The sequence below is a fragment of the Acartia tonsa genome, chromosome 8, assembly GCF_053477335.1.
Source record: "Acartia tonsa isolate MP-2025a chromosome 8, ASM5347733v1, whole genome shotgun sequence".
In the NCBI taxonomy this organism is placed as follows: domain Eukaryota; kingdom Metazoa; phylum Arthropoda; class Copepoda; order Calanoida; family Acartiidae; genus Acartia; species Acartia tonsa.
The window spans coordinates 8,602,066-8,623,235 of NC_137267.1; the positions used below are offsets into that span (position 1 = coordinate 8,602,066).

At 32.8% G+C, this 21,170-nt stretch overlaps 1 protein-coding gene and 1 long non-coding RNA gene across 2 annotated transcripts in view; both read right to left on the bottom strand.

Annotated features, from left to right (window-relative positions):
* Positions 1 to 2,383: 2,383 nt before the first annotated feature.
* On the bottom strand, positions 2,384 to 6,957 carry LOC145325413 (uncharacterized). The gene is made up of 3 exons (XR_013881473.1): positions 6,826 to 6,957; positions 2,842 to 2,894; positions 2,384 to 2,426 (listed from the first exon to the last, which is right to left on the bottom strand). It is a non-coding gene; the product is annotated as an uncharacterized LOC145325413 (long non-coding RNA).
* A 681-nt stretch (positions 6,958 to 7,638) lies between these two features.
* The window catches only part of LOC145325661 (uncharacterized), a 40,690-nt gene continuing 27,158 nt past the window's right edge, over positions 7,639 to 21,170 (bottom strand). Inside the window, exons 5-11 of the mRNA XM_080168616.1 lie at positions 18,086 to 18,176; positions 15,499 to 15,568; positions 14,126 to 14,147; positions 10,348 to 10,459; positions 8,822 to 8,909; positions 8,179 to 8,247; positions 7,639 to 7,729 (exon numbers count right to left, since the gene is read on the bottom strand). Coding sequence (XP_080024742.1) covers positions 7,639 to 7,729; positions 8,179 to 8,247; positions 8,822 to 8,909; positions 10,348 to 10,459; positions 14,126 to 14,147; positions 15,499 to 15,568; positions 18,086 to 18,176 — 543 coding nt within the window. The remainder of the gene's footprint in view (positions 7,730 to 8,178; positions 8,248 to 8,821; positions 8,910 to 10,347; positions 10,460 to 14,125; positions 14,148 to 15,498; positions 15,569 to 18,085; positions 18,177 to 21,170) is intronic.

Sequence of the window (21,170 nt, forward strand, 5' to 3'; positions counted from 1 at the left end):
TATAATTTTTGAGGAACACGACTCCAGTGACGTCATATTTTTCTTTCCCGAAAAAGGGAAGGGGGGAAGAAAAAAGAGATGGGAGAAAAGGGGATTTTCCCCATCTCTTTTGAAGAGATTTTCTTCCCCCCTTCACTTTTTCGGGAAAGAAAAATATGACGTCACTGGAGTCGTGTTCCTCAAAAATTATACAAAATCGGGAAAGATTGGGTTGTGTCTAAAAGCTGGACCTATGTAAAGGAGAAACAAAACGGTTCAGTGGCTACAGCTAGCGGGATATATCATTACAGATAGACAGACACACACCATTTTATACAACCTACACGACCATGTCAATTTGTTGTGGAATTTTATTGTTTTAATACACTACTAGCGACTACGCCCCTAAAGGGCTTTAGTGGCACTTTAAATTTTTGTTGTGTTCAAGGCTTTATGATACCTATCTATGTTGCATTGAAGTCTCTGCGTAAATTTTTTTTCGATTTTTGTGATTTTTCTTGGGAGGGTGGTAGTACCCTCCCCCAAAATAGTTATAAAACTTCCCGGGACCTATGAGTAGCTACCCTGGTAAGGAAAACCCGATCTGTTCAGCAGTTAACGAGATCCTTCGGTACAGAAAGACATCCTGTTACTTTATTATAAGGAAATGTAATATTTCCTGTAAGTTTTTTCTTCTGGTAGGCTGTGTCGCATCTCCCTAATTTATCAAAAATGTCAAAAGAAGGTGTATCAACTTTTTTTTTATGGCTAGCCGGTTCTTTTAGTAAGTAGTAGATGTAAATTTTTTTATAGAATTCAGATATGCAATCGGTTTTTTTGTAGACCTCTTATTTTTTAAGTAATTTAAGTTTTTTAAAAAAATAATTAAGTCGGTTTTAAGGTACTAAAACGCAACAAAATAAAAGAAGAAAATGGCCAGTAAGAACAAAAATAGTAAGATCTTTAATTTGACACCTTACTTTTAAAATTCTGTTGAGTAATTATTGAAAAAATCCATTTTTTTAACCTCGGTTTAATAAAAACTTTAGACCTAAATATTTTCTCAAACAGACATAAAAAACATGGGTTCATATATACCTTTAGAATCAGAAAAATATTACGAATCCATTGTAAGCAAAATTGAAAAAAAGTAAAAAAATATAAAAATGGCCAATTGTATTTTTTGTTCTGGCAACACTATCGTCTTCCCTTTTTTACCCCCTCTTTACCCCCTCTATACCCCCTTTCCATTTTTATACCCAATTCAAAAGTTAAGACGTTGCCTGTACAATATAATATGATATTTTCATATAATTCCTTTTATTGTAGTTTATATACTATATTGTAAACTTTTTTTTTCAATTTTGCTTACAATGGATTCGTAATATTTTTCTGATTCTAAAGGTATATATGAACCCATATTTTTTTACTTGTGAAATGATAAAATTGAGTTCAAAGTTTTTATTCTCGTGAGTTTAAAAAAATCGATTTTTTCAATAATTACCTGACAGAATTGAAAAAGTAAGGTGTCAAATTAAAGATCTTACTATTTTTATTCATAATGGCCATTTTCTTTCTTTTTTTTGTTGCATTTTAGTACCTTAAAATCGACTTAATTTTTTTTTTTAAACTTAAATTACTTAAAAAATAAGAGGTCTACAAAAAAACCGATTGCATATCTGAATTCTATGAAAAATTTTACATCTACTACTTACTAAAAGGACCGGCTAGCTATAAAAAAAACTTCTTTGAAAATAATCTCTCCTCCCCCCCCCCCCCCCATGTAGAGAACATGGAGGGAGGGGACATTGGACTGTAAATTACATTTTCACCCAAAGTTTTATTATTATCTTATTCGTTGGCTCAAAAACTTTATAGAATTTTAATTGGTTGACCAATGATTTAAATATACTTAAGTGTTAATTTTGATTATCATCATTGGGCCTGTTCATTTATACATCATTCATTGTCTTATCCCTTTACACCCCTGTTGATTTATCTTTTAATAAGGAAAGAATTGGATGTAGATTGGTGCCTCCTATTTATTTATCAATGCATTTCCCCTATTTTTCTATTACTAGTATATTGGGGTATAGTCCCTTTCGTGGCAACGAACCTTAAGGGGCGGATATTCGTATTTTACACATTTATTATTATTCATTTATCGCTCTAACCCTGCGGGGCCCATTGCCTTACCCTATGGGGCAATCACCTAACCCAATAAAACCTAACCTAACCTAAAATAACCTTTAAAAAGCCATTTTAAAAATACGACGAATCGCCCCTTAAGGGGCGATGCCACGAAAAGTACCTACTATTCCCGTATAATGCATATGAAACAAAGTATGTAATATTTTTAACGTCTTTTTCATGACAAATATTCTTGATGATGATTGACATTTTTTCCCTGATATCCAAGAAGTTGTGTTGATGTGCTGACATATTGCCTAAAATCATCAATTTAGGGATAATGATTTGCCACCCTCCCCCTTAAATCAAAACTGATGGGGGGGGGGGGTGTAAGTTTTAATAGGTTGCAATTAGGGTTGGGCCGGATGTCTTGTCAACGTTCGATATCCGGCAAATAACCGAATATCTAGCCGGATAACAGGATATCCAGCATAAGAAATCAGCCGATTAAAATCGGATGGATTAGAACCGGTACTAAGCCATACTAAAATTCATGTAATGCGGCCCCGCTGACAACGATATAACACCCATCTTATATCGTTGTCAGCGGGGCCGCATTACATGATTTTTAGTATGGCTTAGTACCGGTTCTAATCCATCCGATTTTAATCGGTTTCGAAGTCATTCTAGAAAATTATTTTTCATGGCATAAATGTATCCCTAAAGCCCTGCCTGATATGCTGGAACTCTCACTCATGGCGGTGGTGGCCACAGGATACCCCACACTCCCTGGGACAGTGTTCGTTCACGTCAGAGAAGTGGATTTTCAATTACTTGGATCTTAAACCAGATTAATATGCAGGGCGACCACTGCATACTATGTATATATACTATTTATACTATATAGGATGAATTCGGATACTATATCATACTATATGACAAAAATTTACTATATCCTTATAATAAAGTGACAGGATGTTTGTGTGTTTGTGTGTTTGTCTGTACCGAAGGATCTCGCTAACCGCTGAACCGATCGGGTTCTCCTTAACAGGGTAGATTCTCATATGTCCTGGGAAGGTTTATAACTATTTTGGGGGAGAGTACCACCACCCTCCCTAGAGAAATTAAATTTTTTTTTAAATTTCTCAATTTTAGAAAGAGAGTTCAACGAAAAACAAACATCAAACGTAAATTTTTTTACTTTTTCTTTTAAAATCTAAAATAAGAAATTAAATTATTAAATTCGACTCTCTCCTCCTCAAGTGCCCCTAGAGGCCTCTAGGGGCGTAGCCGCTAGTATACTATATAATATCACCTTTATGTGACCAAAAGAAGGTGTATCAACTTTTTTGCTTTTTATTTAAGATAGCTAGCCGGTTCTTTCAGTAAGTAGTAGATGTAAAATTTTACATAGAATTCAGATATGCAATCGGTTTTTTTGTAGACCTCTTATTTTTTAAGTAATTTAAGTTTTTTAAAAAAATAATTAAGTCGGTTTTAAGGTACTAAAACGCAACAAAATAAAAGAAGAAAATGGCCAGTATGAACAAAAATAGTAAGATCTTTAATTTGACACCTTACTTTTAAAATTCTGTTGAGTAATTATTGAAAAAATAAATTTTTTTAACCTCGGTTTAATCAAAACTTTGAAGTAAAATATAATCTTCCACAGGCATAAAAAATATGGGTTCATATATAACTTTAGAATCAGAAAAATATTATGAATCCATTGTAAGCTAAATTGAAAAAGTTTTATAAAACTATAATAAAAAATATAAGTTTATTTTAAGAATAATAATTTTCGGCTTTAAAGGGTTGAACAACTTGAAAACTTGAAATAATCCTAAATAAATATACATACAATGTAACAGATATTTTTTAAACACAAGAAACAATAAAGCATTTTTAACTGCATTGTTTTGAAGTTTATAAACAGATTGAAGCATATTTGTTCATAATTTTTCGTTCTTTACACGTTATGTAAGAATCACTATTTTCATTGTAGTATCTATTGTATATATTCTATGAACATTATCCTTTTTTTGTCAATTCTATTGGTTGAGGTTTTGAGGTTAAGCTTCCCGATTAGTCAATTTTTGAGACTTGTGATTGGCTAGTTTAATATTTACAATTAAGTGTTACCTGTAAAAAATAATACATTAGGCCGTTTTTATTATTTTTATTTTTTTTTACTTTTTTCAATTTTGTTTACAATGGATTCATAATATTTTTCTGATTCTAAAGTTATATATGAACCCATATTTTTTATGCCTGTGGAAGATTATATTTTACTTCAAAGTTTTGATTAAACCAAGGTTAAAAAAAATGATTTCTTCAATAATTACTCAACAGAATTTAAAAAGTAAGGTGTCAAATTAAAGATCTTACTATTTTTGTTCATACTGGCCATTTTCTTCTTTTATTTTGTTGCGTTTTAGTACCTTAAAACCGACTTAATTATTTTTTTAAAAAACTTAAATTACTTAAAAAATGAGAGGTCTACAAAAAAAACCGATTGCATATCTGAATTCTATGAAAAATTTTACATCTACTACTTACTGAAAGAACCGGCTAGCTATCTTAAATAAAAAGCAAAAAAGTTGATACACCTTCTTTACTATATATACTATAGTATATAATATTACATTTATATAACAAAAAACGAATATTGTCAGTTTTGCGACAACGCCTCTTAAGGTGCGTTTTGTCTTATTTTCTGCAGGGCAACCAATAACTTTTATCTTACCTAACCTAACCTTCAATAACCTATCAAAAGATATTGTGATACGACAAAAATGCATAAAGCTCTACAGTAAGAAAGAGATGAAGAAAATCCATGAAAATACATTATTGTTTGTGATTTAAATATCAGTTTTTTTTTCATCATAAAATTAACTTAAGGTGGAGGGGGAAGTTTTGCCACTTTCACTTACTCCATGATTATTAGGCTAAGTATTAATGTGAGACTAAAGGTTATTTGGGATAAAAGTTTACTTTTGGGTAGTATTTCACTAATATTGATTCATTTTTTGGATATGTCTCAGGTTCAGGTGCTGCAGGCTGGAAGGTGGTTTCTGGACAGGTAAAAAAATTAAAAATTTAGTTTGAAGAGTTAGAGATCAACTTATTAAGCAAAATACCTATGCACTTTTTTGGATTTTATTAACATACCTATCCGAAGAAAAAATTAAATAGGCCTCTAAGTTCTGGTCCTGCAGGCCTCCAGGTCCACTCAGGTTCACTCAAGTTCAGGTTCACTCAGGACAGCTAAAATATTCAAATTTTCTTATTTGAAGAGTTTAGAGGTCATAATATGCATCTATTTGGATGTTTTTAACATATCTGAAGAACAAATTAAAATTGTCCATCAAGTTCAGGTCCTGTAGGCCGCCAGGTCTTCTCTGAAGGCCTGCAGCACCTGTACCTGGAGAGCAGTTGTATTTTTTCTTTAGTTATGTAAATACTAAATAACGTCTACAAAGATGCTTGTGGTGTTTTAAAAACTAACCTTTAACTCTATAAATAGGAAATTTTGATTTTTACCTGTCCTGTATAAGTTGACCTCTAACTCTTCAAATTAAAAAAATGATTTATAACCTGTCCAGAGTGGACCTGGAGGCCTTCAAGGCCAGAATTTGGAGGCCTATCTTAATATTTTCTTCAGATATGTTAATAACAACCAAAAAGATGCATATTCTGTTTAATAAGTTGATCTCTAACTTTTCAAACAGAATTTTTTTTACTTATTCAGAAACCAGCAAGCCTGCAGCACCTGAACCTGGAAACCTATCCAAAAATGATTAAATATACGTGAAATACTACCCAAAAGTAAACTTTTATCCCAAATAACCTTTAGTCTCACATTAATACCTAGCCTAATAATCACAGATTAAGCGAAAGCGCCAAAACTTACCCCCCCCCCCTTTATATGTGAAATTGCTTTGATTACAGCTTTGCTTTGAGTTATTGAGTATTATTGAATGATGTATATACTATGTATTACTAAGTAATTCAAAGTCAGATACTATATCATACTATATGAGTGAAAAAAATATACTATATATACTATATGGATAAAAAAAATATACTATAAAAATACTATATTTTTATTGTTTTGGAGTGGTCGCCCTGAATATGTACTATAATAAAGTCAAACTTGTAGCGGGCTTAAATAACGACCTTTCCCATACCCAATCCCCTCCCCTCTCCTACTGGATAAACGAACTGACCACTACAGGGGAAATAGCAACCTAAAGTGCAATCAAATTTGCCATAATATCCACGTATATTATGCATCCATTGTCAGAGAATAACACTATGGCATAGTTTTAAATGTCCCAAATAGCAAATTTTATTGCATCAAGGGTATTGACTAAGATATATAAGTTTTCCGCAATTTTAAAGTTAGGGGGAGATTTGAAATCAAAGTCAAGTGTAATAAAAATTATCTTGCAATTCAATTCATTGACAACATAAACTGTCAATAGTTTACGTCGACAATAAGACATTAAATGACATTTAATGTTAGTCCCCAAAGTTGTTGAGCCAACGAATAAGAAAATGTTATTATAAAACTTTGGGGACTAGTTTAATAAAAAGCCCATTGTCCCCTCTCTATTTCTGCATAAAAGGTTTTTTTGTAATATTACGGACAAACAGCAAAAAACAGCATTACTAAAAAAAATATGTGTATTTTTTGCTGACTTGAATGAACACTTCCCTGTGTAGCTTTCATTGATTGTGGCAACTTGACCGTTGGCTGTTGGCCCGGTCAAACCGGTAATATGACCGTTGGCTGTTGGCCGGGTCGTTCCGGTCACATGACCGTTGGCTGTTGATTCCTTTCTGTAAAGTGTTGGTTTAAAGTGGTATTTCAATTAATTCAAACTATCAAAATCTATAGAAAATAATATATCAAGTTTATATTTTTTACTTTTAAGAAGCTTTATTGTAAAGGAGAACAGTATCGGTTCAGCAATTATCAAGATCCTTTGCTATACACACAGGCACACTAACACACACAGACCAGAGATGGAAAAAAACAGTTTTTTTTTTTAAAAAGAACAAACCAGTTTGTTTTTTTTGGTTTAAACCGTTTTTTTTTATAAAAACCAGGTTTTTTTGGTTTTTTTTAATAACATCCAATTTATAGGCCTGTCCCCCCCCCTTTTTTTCACCCCCTCCCACTTTTAATCACCCCCAAAACAGGGGGTGCCCAAATCTGCCAAAAAGGACCCAAAAAAGGGCACCCAAAAACCGACCGCCCAAAAGCGCCTGCACGATTTGACAACCCTGGCTGACAATTATTTACTGTATTATTTACGTTATGAAAAGATATAACTGGAAAAATAGGCCTTTGTATAAATATTTTCTTTTAAAAACCATCCCCACCTAGGTTTTTTTTTTTGTTTTTTTTAAGGTTGTTTTTTTTTGTTTTTATGCCATCTCTAACAATCACACACAAAAAAAAATAATAATACACATTCTGCTACTTTTATATAAGGAAAGCATAATAATGAAATAACACTTTTATTTCCTTGTCTGATGAAGTGGCGGGTCAGTTTCCAGATAGGCCTGACTGTTGAACGGTACATAGTTCAGCTGCCGCCGTGGTATTCCGCTAAAATATTCATAATTTGGAATGTAGATACTCTATAACTGCATTAGTATGTTTGTTAGCTACTATAGGTACTATCAGGGGTAGCTATTCTAACAATCAATTCTAAAAAAAAATCACGAAACCTTAGAAAGTAAGGTGGGGGTGTATCTTGTTTTTTTATGTAATTGAAGAGGGGTGGGTAAGAAGGGGGAGGACAAGGGGAAGGGGGTTGTAGGGAAATTTTCCTTTAGAATTGTTTGTCAGAATCACATTCCTTTTCCCTGGGTTCGATATAGTCCGGATAGTTTCAAAATCCGGTATCCGCCTGGATATTAAAAATTGCCGGATATCCGGCCCAACCCTATTTTATGTAATAGGATGGATGATAATAAAGTGACACAACTTTTGTTAAAAGTAAGCAGTGTGTTTAAATTACGTGACAAGTGAATGCATTACAGACCCTGCATTACCTGGATGACCTTCTCCTGGAGTCCTGGCTGCTTTGGCTGCTCTTTTTGGCAGGTATTGTGTTGAAATTGTTCCTGGTAGTAATCCAGAGATCACTTTAAATTCCTTTTTTACTAACTAGTTTTTGCATCTATTGAAGATTTAAATACAGCCTAAAACCATTCCAAGACTCAAATTTTAAAATAAATTAGCTTTAAACAACTATGAGACCTATGTGAAGCCTTCTTAAAATGCAGAACTCAATCAGTTTAGTGTTTATTGAAAAAATAAACTTCAAAAAAGATAACCTTCCTTTTTTTATAATAGAATAAAGCTACAACATCCAAAAAATGTCACTTTGTAATATTAACCCCTAATAGTAAGGCAGAGCCTTATAGTTTTCTAGTTATTTTTTTTGTCTCCAATGACAAGAGATGTTTCATCTTTAGGAAAACTATTATAACTTACCCTAAGGTGCACATGTTGTTATTGCATATTTACAGATAAAATAACAAAGAAACTGTCCATTTCACCCGAAATTTTTTTTGTATAATTGGGGTAAAATAGTTTTTCTTCAGATGAACAATTCCTTATCCTAAATTATTCTAATTATTCACATACTTGATGAGATTTAATAATTTACTTTTTGTCAAATCTAAGGATCTTTTCCTGTATGAGTTATTGACTGTTCCATTAGCTGTTGGCTGCTGCGCATAGCTCAGCTGCTTTAGTGAGCTGCTATGTGGTAGATAACCTAGATAATAAGATATCAACAGCTGTAAAAAGTTGTTAGCTGCAAGATATAAATCAGCTGTTTTAGTGAGCTGCTATATGGTAGATAACCTAGACAATAAGACTATAACAGCTGTAAAAAGCTATTGGCTGCTAGGTAATATCAGCTGCTTTCGGAAGCTGCTAGGTGATACTAGATATCCAAAAGTTGATTTATAAGTAAAACTCAATATTCAAACCGGTTTACAGTAAAAGAATATAATAGTACCTTCTGTTTTATAAGTTGGAGGATCAGCTAGTTATCCAAAAGTTGTATTATAGATAAAATTTGTTTTTAATACATTTTTTTTAGTCATAGGATAAAAATACTACCTTCTGTGATATAAGTTGGAGGATCAGTTAAGATATCCAAAAGTTGTTTTATAGGTAAAACTTGTTTTTAAAACCGGTTTATAGCCAATGGATAAAATAGTACCTTCTGTGATATAAGTTGTAGGATCAGCTAGATATCCAAAAGTTGTATTATAGGTAAAACTTGTTTTTAAAACCGGTTTATTATAGCCATAGGATAAAATAGTACCTTCTGTGATATAAGTTGGAGGATCAGCTAGATATCCAAAAGTTGTTTTATGTGTAAAACTTGTTTTAAAACCGGTTTATTATAGCCATAGGATGAAATAGGATGCTGTGAGTATTGGTGCAAAAAATATGACGTAACAAAAAAATTAGCCAATGAGAGGCCACTATAAATTTTACCATTGGTCAATAACGGCCTCTCATTGGCTAATTTTTTTTGTTACGTCATATTTTTTGCACCAATACTCACAGCATCTGAAATAGTACCTTCTGTGATATAAGTTGGAGGATCAGAGAGATATCCAAAAGTTGATTTATGTGTAAAACTTGTTTTAAAACCGGTTTATTATAGCCAATGGATAAAATAGTACCTTCTGTGATATAAGTGGGAGGATCAGCAAGATATCCAAAAGTTGTATTATAGGTAAAACTTGTTTTTAAACCGGTTTATTATTGCCAATGGATAAAATAGTACCTTCTGTGATAAAAGTTGGAGGATCAGCTAGATATCCAAAAGTTGTATTATATGTAAAACTTGTTTTTAAAACCGGTTTGTAGCATAGGATGAAATAGTACCTTCTGTGATATAAGTTGGAGGATCAGCTAGATATCCAAAAGTTTTACTATAGGTAAAACTTGATATAAAACCGGTTTATAGCCAATGGATAAAATAGTACCTTCTGTGATATAAGTTGGAGGATCAGCTAGATATCCAAAAGTTGTTTTATAGGTAAAACTTGTTTTTAAAACCGGTTTATAGCAAATGGATATAATACTACCTTCTGCAATACAACTGGGAGGATCAGCTAGATATCCAAAAGTTGTTTCATGTGTAAAACTTGTTTTAAAACCGGTTTATTATAGCCATAGTATAGACATACTACCTTCTGTGATATAAGTGGGAGGATCAGCTAGATATCCAAAAGTTGTATTATAGGTAAAACTTGTTTCTCTAGTTTCACAGTTGTGAAGTAATACAGGGTATGAGACATCCTTCTAAACAAATATTTTTAAAAATTATTTTTTTCATAGTACAGATACATAATGAAAGAAATAATCCTTCCTTGACTGGTAGATCATGACTATTTAGACAAAGTTTTTAGAATTCTACAATCCCATTTTAACCTTTCTCCCTATAATTTTAGACTAACCAATGAGTTTATAATATCGTTTTTCATTATATAAAAACACAAAATTGATGAGTATGAAACCAAAAAGACAATTCTAAAATCCCTAACTTATTGAAAACAGTTATTCTTTACAGACGAACGTACTGACCGACCATAATTATAGAAAAGCTTTGATTTAAAAAAAGTGAAGATAAAAGAGTGTGAAGTGTGAAAGAAATGAGAGACACTTGAAAATCTAATTGAAAAGTTAGTGCTCCTCACTTTTACTAAGTAAATTAATCAGATTGAGTGCTACCACACTTCTCAGTAGGGTTGGGCCGGATGTCCGGCCATTTTCAAAATCCAGCCGGATACCGGATAATGAAACTATATGAACACTGGATATGCATCTGATTTTTAAAGATAAATATCCAGCTGATTTCTATTGCCAGTTATCCGGCTGAATATCTGGTAATTTGCCGGATTTCGAATGTTGTCCAGATATCTTGCCTGATACAGGATATCCGGCATTAGAGATCAGCCGGATATCCGGTATCTGTCCAAAAAAGTATCTGGCCCAACCCCACTTCGCAGGAACACAGTAAAAGTGTCGGACTGATTATGACGTAAAAAAAATTAGCCAATTAGAGGCCACTATAAATTTTACCATTGGTCATTAATGGCCTCTCATTGGCTAATTTTTTTTGTTACGTCATAATCAGTCCGACACTTTTACTGTGTTCCTGCGAAGTGGGGTTGGGCTAGATACTTTTTTGAACAGATACCGGATATCCGGCTGATCTCTAATGCCGGATATCCTGTATCAGGCAAGATATCTGGACAACATTCGAAATCCGGCAAATTAACAGATATTCAGCCGGATAACCGGCAATAGAAATCAGCTGGATATTCGGCTTTAAAGATCAGCTACATAACCAGTGTTCGGATAGTTTCATTATCCGGTATCCGGCTGGATTTTGAAAATGGCCGGATATCCGGCCAAACCCTACTCAGGGTTACAGGGATGGCACAACGGACAATTAATTTAATTTTAAAGTTCTAAATGAAAGGTCTTGAAATTAGAGTTAAACACTAGAGGGAGAAAGGGTTAAATAACTGTATCTTCCCATCGCAACCACCTTGTGCAACCTTCCTATTGGGTCATTGAAAATCAACTAATTGTGTCGCTTATATTAACACAGCCAAGTAGCAGAAATAATTTATAAGCATTTAGAAGGTCGTTGAAAACGGAAGGGAGAAAGTTGTCTGTATATACATCTATACTATAGATATGTTGACTTGAAAACCAGATTAATCCACAAAATTAAGACTGCAAATTTTATCTAAATTAGACGATTAAATATAAGAAATGTTTTTTTTACAAATTAGGTAACTGTATATGACAATGAACCGAACATTCTGAAATGAATCACTAGTAAAATCTTCCTTTCCCAAGATTCATAAAATCATGGACTGGACAAACGTAGGTATAGAGCAGATTTATCATAGCAAATAAAAGAAAGAGAGAAAAAAGGCAAATCTCAAGAAAATAACGAAAACCTTTAAAAAAAATAAGGTTCCAACATGTATTTGAAGTATGAACGTAAGACAGGCGGACGAAATAATGTATAGACTAGATTCGCAAATGCCCTAGGAATTAGGGATAGCAATCCGTCAAAATTTTTGGACCAGATTCGGATTCTTACAAGAATCCGTTAAAAAAATGGCGGATTCTCACGGATTCCGGATTCTTATTTTTGGCAGATTCCGGATTCGGATTCCGGATTCTAGCCATATTTTTAAAGGCTTTTTAAAAAAAAATTAAGTGCTACATATTACCTAAAAATGAATGTTCTTGGTGTTCTCTATAATTCACTTCCGAGAATCGAACCAGATTTAAAAAGATTTTATATATAATGATGATAATCTTTGCCTTCAAAAAGGTGTAGTTTAAAGAAAAAACTCAAGACGCTAATTTTAGCCTTCCAATTAAGAATCTGAATCCGCTATTAAAAACGGATTCCGGATTCGGATTCCAAAATTGAGCGGATTCCGGATCCCGGATTCGAATACGGATTGCCAACCTTACTAGGAATCTTCACTAAAAACTTCAGCTATCAACAATGGATGCCGAGAAAATTTATTCTTCTAACTTTACAGACTGACAGATTGACTGCTGGACATTCAAGGTGAATTATATAGTAGCTTCCCTACTAAAAACAGAATAAAGTAAAACTCAAAAAAAAGCAGAGCAAAAATGAATGAATTTCTTCATTAGCAAATTTTTGAAAATATCATGAAAAGTTTGTTACAAACTAAGGCACTATCCCTCGTATCCTAACTGAAACAATTATACCCTCAAACTTTCTACTTACCTTCAAATGGGAAGAGGGGGGGGTGAGTTAATTTATATACGTCACTTTTATAGTTTCTACTAGGTCTGAACTGGAGTGGAAAGGCGATAATAATATCCTTTTTAATTTTTAGGAAAATCTAACAGATCTATAGTATAGATGGATATACAGAATGCTACCTTTTTCAAAGACCTCTTTTGTCTGCTTCTAAATTATTTTCTGCTACTTGGCTTGCGACATCATTGGTTGATTTTAATTGACACAATAGAAGGGTTGCACAAGACTGTTGTGATGGGGAGATACAGTTATCTAACCCTTTCTCACTCTAGTGTTTTACTCTAATGAAAATCTAACCCAGCAGGGCTCACTTGTACCCACCTTAACCTAGGCTAAAACACAATTTTAAATATACCTCAAAATTTTGTTAGAGGGTACATCGAACGTTGGCCGGTCGGAACCGGATATCTGGCATTAAAAGTAATCTGGATATCCGGTATCCGGCAAAAAAAGTCTCCGGCCCAACCCTAATTTTAATAAAGGGAACATATTCTTTTTTCCACCCCTTTTAACGTCAATTGGGTAGGGGGAAGGAAAGGGGGAAAGTTGAGTTCCACTGGGGGTTTGGAGGAAAACTTCCCGAACTAATAATCTAAACTTTTCTCAATATTACATATTTAGAAAAAGAAATACTGCATCTACATAATGAAAAATTATATTTTTTTTAAGCTCCTCTATAAGTTAAATAAATTAGATTGGCTGTCAGTCGATTTGCGACGCGTACGTTTTTTCACATATATTTTCTCTTCTAATAATCTTTTCCAATATTGTGTCAATACAGAATTCTGTTTAAGAACATACTTACAATTTCATAACTTAATTATCGAATATAGAGATAATTAAATATTGTATCTTGTTATCCTAGGAATTATTGCTGAATAAAATGTTTTTATCATACAGAAAATGTTGTTAAAAAGTTGTTAATCATTATGTTTTACTTGTATGCACATACTTTCTAGTAACAATAAAGCTACGCTTTTTGAATCGTACCTTATTGTTACAGTTATCATCCCCCAACATTTGAAATCGATAAGACAATTCTTACATTCCTAAATTAACTAAAAGAGCCAACCGTTAGTTACGTACGGACGGACGTACACACCCTAATTAAAGGAAAGATTCGCTGTACAAAAAAAATTTACCTTAAAATGAAGATGATGGTTTATTTCCTAATAAATTTATTCATATTTTTTTATAAAATCAAAACAAACAACGTGATCGTCATTTATTTTTATCATTCATTAGATTTAAAAATAGTTTTTAAAAGCGAAGCTTTTCTATAATCAGGGTCGGTCCGTCCGTAACAAATAGCTCTTTTTGTAAATTTAGGCATGTTGGAATTGTCCTATCGATTTCAAACTTTGCATGATGATTTCTATAGGAGTTTACAAGTTAGAAAGCGAAGCAACTCATTACCATAAAGTCCGTACGTCCATTTTAAACATGTTGCTTTCTAACTTTTTTAACAACAAGTTTTTATTTGGAAAAAATTATCTGATTGGTCTGATTCCTAGGACAACAAAGTACGTTGTTATAATCAAGTCTTCAAAATGTAAGTATGTCCTTAAACAATATCCTGTATTTAATCAGTTTTTCAACAGATCTACTTACAATTTTGTTTCGTACGACTTTAATACATTTTTATTTTGATTATTTTGAGTTCTGACACTCTACTCAAGTGTTAATGTTCATTTGTCCTACCGTTTCAGAGCTTCGCTTTAATGGATGTTGTCATCCTTGTTTTCAATTGGAATTTTTAAACTTCCCACATTTAAATTTTTCTTTTTATCTGTCGGCTGAATAAGAGCTATGTACGTTACGTGAACACAAATATATCATACAGACTTTTTCTTTGAATAATACTGTCACGCGCCTGACTTTTCAGATATGAGACTTTCATATCCATAATCATTTTATCATGATACTAGCGGCTTCGTCCCTAGAAGCCTCTAGTGGCACTTTAAATGTTTGGTTTTTTGTTGCGTTCAAGTTTCTACGATACCTAGCTATGTTGCGTAGGAGTCTCTATACTTAAAATAATTTTTTTTGAGATTTCTCTTGGGAGGGTGGTGGTACCCTCCCCCATAATAGTTATAAACCTTCCCGGGACCTATGAGAGGCTACCCTGTAAAGGAGAACCCGATTAAATGTCTTAAATGTTCATAATATTACACATTGTACCTGTTTAGGGGTCAAGGCATTCGCCATATTATTAATGTCACTCATCTATGGTTATGACGTGATCTGGGCTGAGACTCGAACCCATATCATTCCCGACGAAGACGAGCAGACGCATTTTCACTTTGCACTTTAGCTACGGGGGGGGGGTGGGAAGACGAAGAAAGTCCCTCACAAAATCAGCATGTTACGTCATAAAAACCATCTCTTTTTTAGTGGTTTTCTTTCCCATCCCTCCTCTCCTCATCCCTCATTTTTATGACGTCATTGAGGGACTTTCTTAATCTTCACGGGGTGTAAGCGAAACTTCTCTTTACTACTATTTTGTTTATGAACAATTTCCTGATTGATATTTGTAATTCCAATAACTGTTTGGTTACTCGAATAATTCTGGTTTCCGTATTCAACTAAAATAGTTTGAAAATTATTAGAAACATAAGCTTGGACTTGTAAATATGTCATTAATTTAGCTTGAAACTCATTTATTGGTCAGTTCGTTCATCCAGTAGGAGAGGATGTGTAAAGGTGGTGAAATGGGAAATCGTTATTTTAGCCTACGGCACCCCCAAATTCGTTTTGGGAGGGTAATAATCCCCCCCCCCCCTTTGGATGTCCTTGTATTATGTGTATATTATTTAAAATAAAGGGTCTGCCTCAAGTTTTACAGATTTTTAAAATGGTATATTTACTAAAATTTAGAGAAAAAAAACAAGGATGACAAAACAACATCCATAAGCGAAATGGTAGGACAAACGGACATTAACACTTGTTGAGTGTCAGAACTGAATAATTCGATTATAAATGTATAAGAGTCGAAGCAAAATTGTTGAAAATTTGTAAATTTGTTGAAAAACTGCTGATACTGTGAGAATTGGTGCAAAAATATGACGTAACAAAAAAAATTAGCCAATGAGAGGCCGTTATTGACCAATGGCGGCAATGGTAGTGGCCGCCATTGGTCAATAACGGCCTCACATTGGCTATTTTTTTTGTTACGTCATATTTTTTGCACCAATTCTCACAGCATCAAAACTGCTTGATAAAAAATAATGTTTATGGACATACTTACATTTTCAGGACTTGATTATAGAGTTGCTTCGCTCATATTATTGTACTTTGTTGTCCCAAGAATCAGTAACCAAAAAACAGATTAATCGGATTATTAGATCACATAAAAATTTCTTGTTAAAAAAGTAAAAAATCAACATGTTTAAAAGGGACGTACGGACATTCTGGTAATGATTATAGAGTTGCTACGCTTTCTAAATCGTACCTAAGTTCTGACACTATAAAAAATTTTAATGTCCGTTTGTCCTACCGTTTCAGTGCTTCGCTTTTATGGATGTTGTCATCCTTTTCAACAGTGTATGTACGGACGTATTACAGTTCCTTGTGTTAGCTATTACCAATACATGATTTAATTTGTGCTTCTTGGTGATGAAATTTATTACAGAGGGAGAGAAATTAATGGACCAAATAACTTTGATGTCATTGCCCTATCAACAGGAAATCAGGGAAATACAAATATACATCTTTCATTTAAAAAAAAATATTACTATTTTCTTTATCTATCTCATTATATAAAGTACTAAGGATTTTTGTCTGAAACTTAATATCCTCTATTTAAGGTCCTCTATTTTATGTAATCTTTACATAATAGAAAAATTGATGGTTTTAGGCTATTTTATTCTCAGATTTATTTCTTATAATATTTTCAAATGTTTTGCTGATGTCAAACTTACATTTTTGAAAATAAAATAGTAATTATTAGACTTGAACTAATCTATTTAAGATTGAACATCAAAAATTCATAAGTTTCATAAATTTGGCTGGAGATACGGTAAGTATCATGAGTGACGTCATAAAAATACGTCTAAATAAGAAGGATGAGAGGAAAAGTGGGAAAGGAAACCCCTGAAAAAAAGAATTGATTTGGACTTTTTTTTATATCGTCACAAATAATACTTTCCGTATCTCCGATTTGGCCTTTTCTTAAAATTTAATATTATAACGATTTGCCTTTTTAAAAAGTCTTTTTCCTATCCTATTTGGTTTTAATTTGCGGAAATTAAATTAACTTTAAAGGTCAATTATTAAAAACATACGAATTGTATTCAGAATTCTTAGCTCTTTTAGCTTGTCATTTTAAGAATTATGATCATATAATGAAATTTAACCATGTTTAAAGAAACATTTTCTGTATTATAATTAATAGTTATAAAAAAGAATAATTATGTTTGTTGTTAATACAACAATGAAAAAGTCAATGAATGAGAAGGTTTTAAGTCAATGAATGAGAAAACGTATTTAAAAAACTTTGGGTACCAGTATAAATTACTATTCAATTTCATCTCCCTCTCAGAAATATAAAATGTCATACAGTAAAATTTGTTAAAACCAGTTTATTTATATAGTCAAACAACGTTTTTTTCTTTAATTTTATTTAGTTTTAACAAAGTTTATTAAAGAAGTCATTTAACTATCCTATTATATCCTATTATATCCTATTATATAAAGAAGTAAGCGTTTTTTGTCTGTCCTGAAGGATCTCGCTAACTGCTGAACCGATATTGTTTTCCTTTACAGTGAAGCTTCTTATAGGTCCTGGGAAGGTTTTAAACTATTTTTGGGGAGGGTGTCTTCACCCCCATCCTTCCCAAAAATATTTTATTTATTCTTTTGAAACTCAATATGGGATGAGGTCGACTTTTCCCATCTTGTTACCAATATAAATCAGTTATGAATATTTTAAGAAACACATTTCATAATTCTATATTATCCTTTTTTTTGTTTCCCAGAATTGACCTTTGCAAAACCTTTTGATAATCATCTTTAACTTAGCCTTTAAAGAATTTGGTAGATTTTGTTAAATAAATTGGAAGATTTTTAAAATTCAAATAAAATTAAAATTTGAATATTGTCACCTGTCTGACATGTAGTTGATTTTGTTTTGCACATTCGTCTGTAAAATTTGACTGCTGCCTCACAACTCAATATTGATATCACTCGAGACAACTAAAATTAAAATTTATCAAAAACTTTTTTAACAAAAAGGTCAAACCTTTATAATATAATAATTTATTTTCCACTCGCGGCTTCGCCTCCTAGAGGCCTCTAGGGGCACTTGAGGAGTTGAGAGTCGAATTTGATATCCCAATTTATTTTTCAGATTTTAAAAGAAAAAGTAAAAAATATTTTTTTGTGGTGGAGGAAATTTTTGTTGTTGTTGGAGGGGGGTTATTTTTTTGGTACCCTCCCCCAAAATAGTTATAAACCTTCCCAGGACCTATGAGAAGCTACCCTGTTAAGGAGAACCCGATTGATTCAGCGGTTAGCGAGATCCTTCGGTACAAACAGACAGATATCCTGTTACTTTAGTATTAGGATTTACCTATCTCCGTACTACCCCCAGGTTGAAAACCACATCAAAGAGATAGTTTTAAGTTACACATTAAGATTCTATCTCATTCACAAGTATTTTAAGTTATTTAAATTTTAATTCAATCTGTAAAGAGCCTTACTTTAAAAATTTGGATGAAATGTAAAATAGAATTTATATTTTCTATTTTGAGCAGCTGGGTAAAGAAAATTGGTTGATATTTCTGCCAATTTATGGAAATAAAATTTATTGACAATATCCTCCCTTTTCCTGTTCTACTTTACAATAGATCCATCTTTTTCAGGGAAGGGACAATGAACGATAATTTTGAATGAAAATGGCCATTATATAGTTTATGTTAGGATTAGAGTAAAACACTAGAGGGAGACAGGGTTAAATAACTGTATCTCCCCATCGCAACCACCTTGTGCAACCCTTCTGTTAGGTCATTGAAAATCAACTAATGGTGTCGCTTATATCAACACAGCCAAGTAGCAAAAAATATTTGAGAAGCAGACGAAAGAGGTCTTTGAAAAAAGAAAGGGAGGTAGTTGTCTGTATATACATCTATACTATAGATCTGTTATGTTAGGTTTAGTTGGGTTAGTCAAAGTATATGACTTGGTTAGATTATCACTAGATGCTTGAGTTCATTTTAAGGAAGTAATCCCGCATGGGTAAATTTTATAGAAAAATAAATAAAAATCCCTTCCACCTCAACCTCAATTTATTTTCTTCCAAATATATATTCCTGTATAATTATAATAGCGGTTTCGACCCTAGCCTCTAGGGGCTCTTTACCAAAAGGGATATGAAATGGCAGAAAAATAGCCTAAAACCGTAACCAGACTTTTTATAAAATAAAAAAAACCTAAAACCATTTCGGGACCTATATGAAGCTTTACTGTAAAGAAGGACCTTATCGGTTCAGCAGTTATCATGATCCTTTGCTATAGACAAAAAAAGCTTACTACTTTATAACTGATGGGGCGAAACACTGTGTCTATGGATAAACTTTATATCAGTGTTGCGGAGCCGGAGCCGGGAGCCGCCATATTTTGCTGGAGCCGGAACCGTAAGTTTCGTTAAAAAACGGCTACGGCTCCGGACTAGATAAATAAAGAGATTTTTTATAAATTATAATTTGGTGACTCTGTTTTGTCATGTGCAAATGCCCCAAGTCCATTTTTTATCAAAAATTGAACTTTTAAAACCTTCAAAAGTCAAAACTAGACGTGGGGAAAAAAATATGTTGATTTTAGGTCGGAGCCGGAGCCGCCATCATCACAACGCTGCTTTATATAATAGGATATTAAACTTGATTACCTTTATAAGCTTTTGTTAAAGAATTCGTTTTATCTTAACTATATGTGTATTGTAATTTCCTTTTTTGACTTGCTAAAAAATTTTATTTTCCCTTTTTCTTATTGAAAAATAGATCAGAATTCAGAGTTGCTAACGAAAGTTATAATTTTGAATATTTTTCCTTAAATGAAAACTTTTTATCCTATAAATTTTTTGATTATTATTAAAAGCGAAGCTTTTCTAAAATTAGGGTCGGTCCGTTTGTCCGTATGTCCGTACGTTACATACATTTAGCTCTTTTCTTTAATTTAAACAGGTTAGAATTGTCATATCGATTCCAAACTTTGCATGATGAATCCTGTAGTAGATAGGTACATTTTATAAAGCGTAGCAACTCTATATTCAATACCAGAATGTCCTTACGTCCATTTTAAACATATCGATTTTTAACTTTTATTGTTAACAAAGTTTTGTATGTTAAAGTTATCCGATTGTTCTGATTTTTTAAAAACTGATTCCTATTACAACAAGGTACAATGTTATAAGCAAAGCATCTCTATTAACAAGTCCCAAAAATGTAAGTATGTCCTTCAACAGTACCATCTATTTATGCAGTTTTGCAACAAACTTACCTACAATATTGATTTTACTGATGCATTAATATTCTGCTTATTAGTACTGACACTCTACAAGTGTTAATGTTCGTTTGTCCTTCCAATTCAGAGCTTCGCTTTTATGGATGTTGTCATCCTTGTTTTTCTTATTACTCTAGATGTTATATCTTATTTAAGGAAAACCACATGATATAATCGTATGTCTGTTTTCATTTATGATATTATTATGATATTAAGATATTACATAGAAACCTTTTTACTAGGGTTAGGCCGGATAACGGATACCAGCTATCCGGCTGATTTCTAATGCCAGATATCCGTTTCCGACCAACGTTCAGCCAACGTTCGATATCCGGCAAATTACTGGATATCTGGCCGGATAACCGGATATCCAGCATTAAAAATCAGCCGGATATCACGTATCCGGATAGTTTTAATATCCGGTATCAACCGGATATTATAAATGGCCAGATATCCAGCAACATATTAAAAATGACCGGATATCCGGCCAAACCGGATATCTGGCCCAACCCTACTTTCTACTCTATTATCAAGACCTCAGAAAATAAAAGTTGGAAATTCTAGTACTCCCCCCCCCCCCCTTTTCAAAATGGCATCGAAACTGATTAATATCTGAAGGATTAGAACCAATTCTCAGCCATACTGAAAAATTATGTCTAGCATAGATACCAGTTTTGTTAGCCCAGGCCT